Source organism: Musca autumnalis, unplaced genomic scaffold (assembly GCF_047663935.1).
Source record: "Musca autumnalis isolate F117 unplaced genomic scaffold, ASM4766393v1 scaffold_2, whole genome shotgun sequence".
Lineage (NCBI taxonomy): Eukaryota > Metazoa > Arthropoda > Insecta > Diptera > Muscidae > Musca > Musca autumnalis.
Genome location: NW_027411755.1, coordinates 243,500,356 through 243,513,196, shown reverse-complemented (window position 1 = coordinate 243,513,196; position 12,841 = coordinate 243,500,356). Strand labels below are relative to the sequence as shown.

The window sequence follows — 12,841 nt, the reverse complement described above, 5'->3', positions numbered from 1 at the left end:
CACGCAGAATTGGCAGACCAAGGAATAGATGGCGCAAACATGTGGATGATGAGATGAAAAGGCGCGGTATTCCAGAGTGCGAAGCAACAAATAGAGAGAATTGGAGATCTTTTCTTAGTTCGGTCTATGGAACAAATGTTCTGTAATGGGCCAGCTAAGTAAACCTTCTTAATCAAAAGAGAAAGTGCCACCTCTTATTCAAATTACTTAGGTTTTTGTCATATCTGTATTTTTTAGACGTTGGTGGAAAAGTTGACATTAATTTGATAAAATATAAAATAAACCTTCGTAATAATAAGATAAAGCGCCATCTCTTATTCAAATTACTTAGGTTTGTGTCATCTCTATATTTTTCTTGAGGCGTTGGTGAGAAAGTTGACATATAGAGGGGACTTTTTCAAGTTGATGTTATAATACTGATCTGATGAGGGTTTCTGACATGACTAACTGCTTTCGATTTGCCAGAACAAAGCTTTAAACCAACATTAAGTGATTTGTTTCGGTAATAACATACAGGCGATAGTCTACATGAGTATATAAATTAAATGGGTAATGAGTGACTGAAAATAAATTCTTCGATGAAACAATTAATGATAGGAAATTCATCACAGAGTGTTCGAAATTTTAACAAAATGTCTTTAGTATTAAATAGTTGTTTTACTGTGGTATAATGGATACCATACGCGCCATGAACGCTAGGTGCAGGGGCTACGTAACATCTTATATTCCCTGGTTATTCTTGCACAAATTCTTTTCAATCGGTAGGATATTTAGTTTGCGAGAATTATTTAAATTTTATTTAATATATTCTTAATTTTATTTTACAACTCGAACATATTTATTGAATCACAACAAATATTTCGATCTTTTTATATACTCTTTGATGATTAATAAAATTTCCCTATAAAATATAACAAAAATATTCATCATTCCCCAGCACAAGTCATTTTTTATATCAATAAAAAAATAACAACAAAATTCCTAGGAAAATCCCTTTAGAAAGCAAAGAAGAATTACACCTGTTTTTAAAACGTGCGGTATGTTTTTAACTCATTTAAGATATACAAAAAACAAAAACAAAGAACACAATTAAAAAAAAATACAATCACTTAATTGAATAAATGTGACGTTTTAATAAATATGTATAACATGTGCAAATTTAGCTATTAATAAACGGATTTTATATGACATTAATTAATAATAATGAATTTATTTCGAAAAGAATGCAAATGCTAATTTGTTTAGCCTCACATAAATAGAACGTAAATTTTGAATTAAAAGATGATTTGTATACCTTAATTATGATTAGAAGCAAAGAAAACACAAAATTTGGGTCATTAATAATGACGACGGTATGAGCGGCATAAATTATGACACCTAGATGGCGCACATTGTGCAGTGACGCATATTTAAGATTCTTTAATGATATTATTGGCCCAATGCCATAAGAATTTTCTAATTGCTAATTATGTTGTATCTTGTCATGCGATAATATGTGTAAATATAAATGCATAAATTTGTTGAATTATATATGTTCTTTTTAATACAATTTCTTTTATAAATATATTATTAATTTCATTCATAGTTTTTTTCATTATTTTCTTTTTTGTTTGATTATTCTGAGAAATTTAATTTCATTATTTCTTTCTACGCTTTTCCTACTTTATTTTTCCCACGAATCCATAATTGGTTTTTATTTCCTGCTGGCTAACATAGCATGTTATAAAGAAGTTAAAATCTTCGGTTACCTGTAAATTTCATGGAAAAAAACCATTTTATTTCTGTCTCAAATGTTTTGAGAAGTGGCAGATAAATTAATGACTTATGAACAGGAACAGGAAATACATTTGAAAATGAAAAATCGTAGTTGCTTTTACTCAGAAGCTGTATTTTAATGAAGTTAATTTTATTTGTAGTGTCTTTTCATGGGGAATTTTAACAAAAGAAATGTTACTTTTGTGTGTTTTTTTGGGAATTTGTCATAAGTTTGCAGGCATTTGCAGGGCATCATATATTAGTCAATTTATATTATATTACATCTTGAAATTTGTTATTACCATGGCAAGAGACCTTGATACAAAACTTGCAGGCAATTACAGGCCACCATCTATTAGTCAACTTATATTATATTACATCTTGAAATTTGTTATTACCATGGCAGGAGACCTTGATACAAAACTTGACATGTAGAGGGGTCAAATTTTAAGTTGCTTTGGTTTCTAACAAGATAAATATTTTGCCAGTATTAATTTGGATTTTTTGATTTAATTTATATAAATCTTACCATCTATTAAATAAATAATGACATTGGCACTTCAACTTATCATTATTTTTGGTTATAAAATAAAAACAAGTAAAAGTGCACCATCTATTATTCAAATTATTTTATTCTTTCTACATCTTGCAATTTTCAACTATCATTTCAAGAGACCTTGGTACAGGACTTGACGTATAGAGGGGGCATATTTGAAGTTGCTGTTTCTAGCATGATTAAAAAGCTACATCTTAAGTTATTTTTTGTCGGAGTTTAAATGCATTTAACTTTAATAAATTTCGAAGGAAACAAACGACTATCCTTCCTCTTAAATTAATGATGACCTTGTAATCTAACAAGGAATGAAGCATTTTGAACATATGAGTGGTATATCGTTTTCTTAGAAAAATAACACTCAAAAAAAGAGGGAGGGCAACGTTTTAAAAAGCAAAAACAATATGGCAAATAACAAATATGTAACTCTTGGACCCTCATCATAGAAATGCATAACATGTTCTCTATGCTGCTATAACATTCCCTGTCCAACCTTGCATGTGTGATCTAATATATTTCGTTTTACATTTGTGTTCTTATTGTAGAAGTTCATGTTATGTCTTTCTGGTTTTTCTTCTTCTTTATCGACTACTTGTTAGACATCTTATAAAAGATGTGTAGTTATTTATTTTTTTTCTAGTTCTGAATGCATTCGAATGCCGGCATACATTTTATGCAATACATAAGCTGTTGTTTTTTTTTTAACTTGTTTTTTAACTTGAAAAATGTTTTGCTGAAATGTATAACATGTGGAAAGTTAGTTCGGTATTTCGTATTGAATTTCTCGTGAAGGACAATGAGGTTTATAACAAGCAGTTTTGAAGTATTTAAGGGGGAAAAAGAAATTTAAAGAAAAATAAGTGAATATAGAATAATAATGATTTATCCTTTCGTTTATTTTTTTGAAAGGGAAAAATGTGCACTTCTTTTTCGGGAAAAATATCATTATGGGGAATCTTTAGACTTTAAGAAGTTATTATGAAAAATGTACAAACTGGAAACCATGAGATCTTTTCCAGAACCTGCAAGAACCTACTATGTTTCATTTGTTTCTTGACAAATTTATAAGGGTAAAAAATTATCAAAATTACAACAAGTGAAATGTGTCACCTACAACCTCTTTGTAGCTTCCAAACATTAAATTCATGAAACATACCCAAAATTTAGTTTTGGAAATATTATTTCCTTTGCTTTTGCTTCAAAACAAAAAACAAATTTGAAAAACACACTCAAATTTGGTAGTTTTTCTAACGCATTCATTTTCTTATCGACATACATAAACAGGTCCCTATTGTTTAGGCCGCGCTTTATTATTATATTTTTCCACAATCAATTTTAAAGATTTAAAAATAATAGAATAACTTACAATGACAAAATTCAGAAAAATATTGAATCCTTTCATTTTTCATAAAGTGTCAAATTATAGCCAACTAGTAGGAAGAACATAGGACAGATCATTAATGTCCAGGCAAAACGGTGGAAATTTGAAATGATGCCCACTTTTGCTGGGGACTGGGTTGTGATACCTGCTAAAATATTTCTGATATTTTAGAACACCATCTACACTTCACTATTAACCTCATTTGTCTAATTATTGAAAAAGATTTCACTATTGATGCGAATTTGGACAACATACCGTGGGTTTTGCCTAGGGACGGTTGTGAAATCAGCTAAATATTATTGATATTGTATAACGCCATCTACATCTCAATACTAAAGTTATTTACTATTTTTTGGGAAAGTTACATCACGGCTAAAACTTTCGAAGCATTGAAATAAAATATTGTTAAAAATTCTTGAAATTATTTACATACTAAAATCCCAAAATTACAACCAATTCGAGTAGATTGATACAAAAAACTGGCTTAAAATTAACGTAATCATCATCAGCTAAATATTATTGATACTGTATAACGCCATCTACATCTCAATACTAACGTAATTTACTATTTTTGGGGAAGTTAAATCACCAGTGAAGAAAGAGCAGTGAAATAAAATATTGTTCAAAATTCTTGAAATTATTTACATACTAAAATCCCAAAATAGCAACCAATTCGCGTAGATTGATACTAAAATCTGGCTTAAAAAAATTAACGCCCATCTAAAACGGATTCATTCATGATCATTATTTATGCGGAGAGGGTAGGGTAACTTTGGATTTTCGCTTTAGTATCTAACGTGATCAGTTGCCACCGTGGTGCAATGGTGAAATCAGCTAAATATTCTTGATATTTTATAACGTCATCTACATCTCAATAATATAGTTGTTCCACATTAGAGTTGTGTAGTTCCGGAACGAACTACTTCCATGGAACTATTCCGGACAAAAAAACTATTGGAACTATATCCAGCTCTTGCGTTTATATAGTTCCTTTAGTTCATATAGTTCCTTTCGTTTTTCTGGTTCCTTCAACTTAACGCCTACGTCGATCTTAAGGCCAGAACAGATCAATCGTCGCTTCCTTTGCTTGCTCAAATGTCAAATTATAAAGGAATGCCAGAGCCTCTTTGCAAATCCGCTTGCGTTCCCCTTTTAGGAGGCTCTGGCTTTCCTTTATAGTTTGACATTTGGGAAGCAAGCAAAGCAAGCGACGATTGATTCAGTTCTGGCCTTTACGTTTTTGCTGTTTGTTCGCTGCAATTTGTATTTATTTTAATGTCAATTCATCCACCAAACCTGGAAAACATTTCGGTCTCGGAACTATTTGGAACGAAGGAAACAAAAAGAGCGACGAAAGAGAAAGATTCGCTGAACTATTTCGGTCTCGGAACTATTGGGAACTAAAAGAAAGATGAAAAAGAAAAATTCGTTGAACCATTTCGGTCTCGCAACTATTTGGAGTGAATGGAACGATGAAAGAGAAAGATTCATTGAACTATATCGGTCTCGGAACTATTTGGAACTATGGAACTATATTAAGAAACTAGTTCCTTTTGGAAAAAGGAACTAGAAAAATCGATCCGCTCCGGGAACTAGATTTTCCAACTATATTCCACATAGGTATAATCTATTCGAACAAGAATATTGCAAAATTATCCTTAAAACATCGGTCAAACTGCTGAAAATTTGAATGATCCGTGGTGAAAAACGTGAAATTACACGCCATTTTCGGTTGCGACATCTGCTAACATATTTTTGTTATTTTGAAACACCATCTACATTTGATATAAAAAAGTTAAAGGTGATTGAGGACTTCATGACTGATCACCAGCAAATATTTTTTATTTGCCCAAAATTATGTTCATTAATTTGATGCTAGAGTTAAGGCTATAAAGAGATGAAAAATGTGGATAACAAAGTAATGAATTAAAAATATATTGGAGTTCGAGGACTAGCGAATTGGATCTGTCCTGCTGGTCTATAGTTAATCATCTTTATAGACATAAACAGATATTAGTTGCTTATTAAGTCCAGGCTAAATGGCTGAAGATAGATTTTAGAAATTTGGCAAAACGGTAACTTTTGGAAGAGAGCTCAATACAATAAAATGTATCTACGAAAGGTAAGAATAAGTTCTAAAAATCCTTAAATAAAATTATATTTTACAAACCCACCTAGATTTCAATATTAGCATGTTGAGCGAATTTTTCACCTCACAAGGTTGCGGAATCTGCTAAAATATTATTGGTATTTACTAACGCCATCTACACTTCAATTATAGCACTATTGGGCGAGTAATATGCGAGAGATGATGAGCATAATTTTGGGCAAAAAAAAAACAGAAGCTAGGGTTTATATCCTAAATATGGATAAAACATTAACGAATTAAACATATATATGGGGGTTAAGGGTTTATCAAATTTGATCTGTCCAGCTGGTCTATACCTATTGATTTTTATATGCATATACAAAAGCTCGGTATTTATTAAGCCCAAGCTAAACGGCTAAAGCTAGATTTTAGAAAATTCAAAAAATCTTCAAATTGAAATATATTTTACCACACGTTTACAAATGCCAGTTTTGGCAAGACAATAGCAAAAATGCAAACCTTTTTCACAAATACATTTATAAATTTTTAAATATTTATAGAGAAAAGTGTGAATGTATTGGTGAAAATGGTTTGTAACTTTGCTATTGTCTTGCCAATACTGTCTGTGTGTAAACGCCTAGTTACTATCCCTCCTAGATTTCTGGTTTAACATATCAAGCGAATTTTTCACCCTACTAGGTTGCGAAATCGGCTAAAATATCTTTGATATTTTCATAACGCCATCTACACTTGAATTTTCGAAAATAACTACTTATTGAGTTATCGGATAAAGATAAAATAAAGAGTCTACTTTTAGGTGAAATATTTAAATAGAAATAAATATCTCAATACGGGGCCTAAGAAAAAATAGAAGAACATTAAAACTGTGAAATGTGCATTTTTATTCCTTTTGAGGTTTTGAAAAATTTCATTTTCTGTTAATTTTCTTTTTTCCAAATTGCTTTTTTATAGCAATTCACAATTGTGTGCGAATATTCACAGTGCCATCAAACCGATTTTGTTAATTTTCCTCTTTTTGAAATCCCCAGAAAAAAAGTTCACAATGAATTGTACCTTAACAAGGTCTTTACAGATTCAACGAACGAAAAGGTGAACGAGTAGCTGCTTTGCAATCATCATTTTACACCTCGATGTAATAAATTTTCGAATTTCTTTACATTTTGCTTATTTTGTTGTTTTTTTCTCTTTTCTTTATTCTTCTCGATTAATGTTTATTGACAATAAAAATCAACAAGAGGCTGAAAACAAAAGCCATTTACAGTGCAAAAAAAAAGAAACTGCATATGGAATGGTGGGTGGTAGGTAGGTGCTAGGTGTTGAAGATGAAAAGGTGGTGATGTGAGACATTTGAAAGGAACAACAACATGAAAAAAAAAATTAACAAAATACTACGTCGTTCATGTAAATAAACAAACTATAAAGAATATTCAAAAGATCAGCGAAGAAGAAAAAAAAAATAAAAAATTAAAAACTACACCATCAAAACAAACATTAACGCCAGCTAAAACAACAACAAAAACAAGTGGCTAAAATTCTTAGAAAAAATTCCCTATTGCAACATTTTTTGTTTTGTGATGCCTTCGCTTGGCGCATCTAAATCTTCATTACATGGCCAACATTCTATACTTTAAGACAAATAAATGAAAACAGCAGGTGTCCAAAGTAGCAAACAAGTAATTAATGCCTTAAGAATGCCTTGAAGTACCCCACCTCAATGACTTTTGTGGTAGGTAATACCATAAAGGTGATCAGGGAAAATCTTGAGGCAGGCCAAACAAATTTAAAAAATTAAATGTTTTTGTATTTTGCCAAAAAGAAACACTTAAAGTATGGTGTTTACATATTTATCTGCTTCTCTTCTCTCTCCCCCTTATAAATTGAATATCATTGAGAGTGCAAACAAAAAAATGAGGCAAAATATGCAGCTCAACAAAAACCGAAAATGCCATAAACACCTTAGCGTGGAAATGTACAAACATCAGACTTTTTTTTAAGTGGGTCGTTGTAGAAAATGTGCAGTTGTAATTTTTCGGGGTATTTTAAAAATTTTTGTGAGATTATTTTCAAATTGATTTTTTTTCTCTCTTTTCTAAATAAATGCTATTCAGGTCAAAGCTTAAATCATTTTATTTGATATCTCTCTTTTTGTTTGAGTGTGTGTTGAGAATACTCTTTTTTTAAAGAAATTTAAAATTAATTTATTGCTTTCCATACTAATCTGTGGCATTCAATATTATTAGTTTTTTCATACTAATGTGAATGGCATAAATAATGACTATGCGGTTGTGGTGTGGAAAATGAAAATCTTTCACAAACATTATTTATTAAATGATGGGTTATTTAGTTGCTTTTCTATTTGGAATTGGTAAAAAATTATTATAATTAATTTTATAGAGATTTATGCTATTTATAATTTGTTGTTAGAATGACCAGCGTGAAATTCTATTATGTAATTTCATATAGAATTGAATCAAATTGAAACAATCCATTAGGGACATATTTCAATTTAATGTTTTGTGAAATATTGGGTACCATATTGCGCCTAAAAATATACCCAAAAATTTTTCTCTTTGGACAAATTGTCCAACAACAATGTTGAAATTTAAATATAGATGGTGATGTATGATCCAGTACAATATTAGGGACATTTTTATTTATCTAAAAATTATTTCCGAACACAAATGTTCCGAACAACAGTAACACTGATTTAAATTTCAAGATTCATCCATTGCACCTAAAAATATACTCATCAAATTTTCTTAAATGCTAATTTTGAATGGTCATCATGGTCATATGATCATCATCATTCTAAGATGCTTTTATGCAATAATTTATGTATATTTTTAAATAATGGGTTTTATTCTTGGACAACAGCATCCTCGCCCACAACTTTCTATAAATAAAAACTCTTATTATGCTCTAGCACTTTGTTTTCTTTTTTAAAATGGGCACATTAGGCCCCTACATACAACATGGTTATGCACTAAATCAATGCCAAGCTCAACATTACCAACCCTAACACTTACTACCCACTTTCATTTATAACTTTCTTTATTTCATCATCGTCTTCTTGCTCCTTTGTGGCTTTGAAAACAACATGATGCAATTCCATGTAATATATATTACCTCAATTGATATAACAGCAGCAGTAGTAAATTCTTATATGTGTGTTCTTTTCTTCTTCGACAAAATGATATGTTATAAACAATATGAGCAAGAAAAGCTGTCAATCAATAACAGTTTTTCGCAATAAAACCCACGCACACGCACATAAACCATGGGTATTATAACAAGAAGATGAAAAAAATCAATACAACTTACCTGATTTACCAACATCAGCATGGCCAATAACCGCAATGCGTACTCTGGGTATGGCAGTTTTGTCTTCAGCCTTCATTTTGATGTTAACTGGAAGAAAAGAAGAAAGAAAAAAAAAAACAACATGTCATTAAAGACAAGACCAGACGTTATTATGAATGCATCTTATGGGGAATACAATATGTTGCAGGGATTTTTTTCGTAAGGATTTATTTTGTTGTTAAGGATAAATTATAACTTTATTTTTTCAGTTCATTTTAAATAATTTTAAAGAACTTATTATATTTTTCCCCTTATGAAAGAAGGCATTTTGAATAAAATGATTTATGTATATTTCTTAAGAAATAAATGTATTTAAAAATATTATGAGAAATAATATATCTAACAAATGATCGTCTGGGCCATAAAGATCAAATCATATGTCATAATTTTAACTGCATACAATACATCAGGGATTTGTGTTGCAAATATCTCTAAAAATTTATGATGTCTGTTTTATAAAAAATTATGAAATATGATTATAAAATGTCATGAGTTTGTGATGTAAAGGCTAGGGGAAAACATTTATCAAAATCACCCAAGACATATATTACAAAGAGAGAACGAGAGTGAAATCGAAAGAAAAATATGAGATCGAAAGAAAATATACATAGAGTAGTTTGGAAAGAAGAAGACAAGGTGTATGCATTCTGATATTGACCATACGCTCCACAGAAACTTTATTGTTCATGAATTTAGATGCGATTTAAATAAATGTTTACTATCTCATATAGAAACATTTTCCAATGACTTTGTGAGTGAGCTTTATTTATCAAATCACCTTGTAATTAAGATTTTATCTAATCTTTGTGAAAAACTCATCAAAATATGATACAGGAATACGAGTTCATAAAAACAGTCATAACCCTAGTGGGCAGTTATCGTGGCTTTTAATAATAATTTTTCATATTTTCAAAATATGTTAACAAGTACTTGTGGATTTTTTTAAAATACATTTTAATCCAACAATAGTAGATTTAGAACCAATAAACATTGACTTTTTAAAATATTTTGAAGCCAATATTCGTGTATTTTTTAAGATATTTCTCTAAGCCAATAATCATCCTGAATTTTTTTAAACCTTCAAAGGGCATTGTTTCCATATCAATAATTGTGAATTTTTTTTACATATTTTTCCAATAATCGTGGTTTTTTAATATCTAAGACAAGCCCATACTCGTGGATTTTTTATTAATTTTTTTAAACCAATAATCTTGGATTTCTATCCAAAACAATAGTGGGGGATTTTCTAAATATTAATAAGCCAATAATGATTAATAATTAATTAATTGGATTTTTAACATATTTTTAAGCCAATAATCGTGCATTTTTAAAGATATTTTCAAGGCAATAATAGTCGATATTTAATTGAATTTATTTTGAAGGCAATACTCGTGGATTTTTTAAACTATTTTCTAAGGCAATAATCGTGGATTTTTAAAATATTTTTCTGAGGCAATAATCGTGGATTTTTTAAACGATTTTTCCAAGGCCATAATTGTAAATTTTTTAAACTATTATTCCAAGGCCATCATTGTAAATTTTTTTAATCTATTTTTTCTATTTTCTAAATATTTCTCCAGCGTAATTTTTAAATATTTTCTAAAAATTTTTTAATTCGGATTTTTAAAAATAATTTTTTACGACTAAATTTATATTCTGTTTAATATGAGATTTTAAAAATTATTTTAGTTTAAAAAACCCGTGATTATAAAATAATTTTTAAAATCTCATATTAAAAAAATAAAAATTCACTCGTAAAAAAAATTTGTTAAATCCGAATTTAACAAAATTTGGAAAATCTACGGCTAAAAAGGTAATTTTTGAAAAAAAATTTTTTTGAAAATTTACTATTAAAAAAATATTCTCAAATCCACGATTAATGGTTTTTAAAAATATAAATATTTTTTTTATTTTTAAAAAGAATTAATCGTGGATTTTAAAATATTTTTTTTTATTTTATATTTTTAAAAACCATTAATCGTGGATTTGAAAATATTTTTTTTTATTTTATATTTTTGAAAACCATTAATCGTGGATTTGAAAATATTTTTTTAATAGAAAATGTTCAAAAAATATTTTATTGATTCTCCAAAATTATTTTTTTTCTGTTTTTTTTTTTTTGCAAAAAATTGTTTAATTCGGATTTTTAAAAATTATTTTTTACGAGTGAATTTTTAATTTTTTAATATCAGATTTTAAAAATTATTTTATAATCACGGGTTTTTAAAACTAAAATAATTTTTAAAATCTCATATTAAAAAAATATAAATGCAGTCGTAAAAAATCATTTTTAAAAATCCGAATTAAACAATTTTTTGAAAAAAAAAAAACAGAAAAAAAATTATTTTGGAGAATCTACGACTAAAAAGGTAATTTTTGAAAATTTTTTTAAATTTTTTTTTGAAAATTTACTATTAAAAAAATATTTTCAAATCCACGATTAATGGTTTTTAAAAATATAAATATTTTTTATATTTTTAAAAACCATTAATCGTGGATTTGAAAATATATTTTTTTTTATTTTATATTTTAAAAACCATTAATCGTGGATTTAAAAATATTATTTTAATAGAAAATTTTCAAAAAATATTTTATTGATTATCCAAAATTATTTTTTTTCGGTTTTTTTTTCAAAAAATGGTTTAATTCGAATTTTTAAAAATTATTTTTTACGAGTGAATTTTTATTTTTTTAATATGAGATTTTAAAAATTATTTTATAATCACGGGTTTTAAAAACTAAAATAATTTTTAAAATCTCATATTAAAAAAATATAAATTCAGTCGTAAAAAATTATTTTTAAAAATCCGAATTAAATAATTTTTTGAAAAACAAAAATTAAAAAAACAATTTTTGATTATAAAATAATATTAATATTAAAAAAATAAAAATTTGCTCGTAAAAAAAAAAATAAAAATCCGAATTTAACAAAATTTGGAAAATCTACGGCTAAAAAGGTCATTTTTGAAAATTTTCAATAAAAAATCGCAGATTTTTAGAGATTGTTTTTTATTAATCGCAGATTTTTAAAAGTTTTTTGATTAATCGCTGACTTAAAAAAATATTAATCGCGGATTTTTAAAAAATCATTTTTATTATTCGTATACATTTTAATTGGTCGTAGACTATGTTTTATTTACATTTGTTTAAAAAAATTAATCGTAGATTTTTATATATTGTTTTTTTATTAATCGTGAATATTTAACCCTGTATTAATTTTTATTAATCTAGGATTTTTGAAAATTATTTTATATTAATCGCGGATTATTTTTATTAATCTTGGATTTTGAAAAATGTTTTTTAAATTATTTATTAATTGAAAATATTTAAAAATTACAAGTTTTAAAAAATAATACCCGAATAATAAGGGTATTATTTTTTTAAAACTTGTAATTTTTAAAAATATTTTTTATAATCGAATATTTGTAAAAGTTATTTTTGATTTGTCGTGGACTTTTAACAATTTTTTTTAAAACGTAAATATTTTAAAGTTTTTATTTTTATTATGTCGAATTTTTTAAAATAATTTTTAATAGTTCTTTTTCAAATTATTTCGTAGATATTTAAAAATTGTTTTTATTAATAATAATTTTTAAAAAATTATTGTCTATAAATCGCGGATTTTTAAAAATATTTTTTATAAATTGTGAATTTTTTAAAAAAAGTTATATATTGGATTTAA

At 27.4% G+C, this 12,841-nt stretch overlaps 1 protein-coding gene across 1 annotated transcript in view; it reads right to left on the bottom strand.

The window, feature by feature from the left end:
- The window catches only part of LOC141395412 (ras-related and estrogen-regulated growth inhibitor-like protein), a 90,222-nt gene that overhangs the window by 48,447 nt on the left and 28,934 nt on the right, over nt 1-12,841 (bottom strand). Inside the window, exon 2 of the mRNA XM_073971227.1 lies at nt 9,121-9,207. Coding sequence (XP_073827328.1) covers nt 9,121-9,196 — 76 coding nt within the window. The 5' untranslated portion in view covers nt 9,197-9,207. The remainder of the gene's footprint in view (nt 1-9,120; nt 9,208-12,841) is intronic.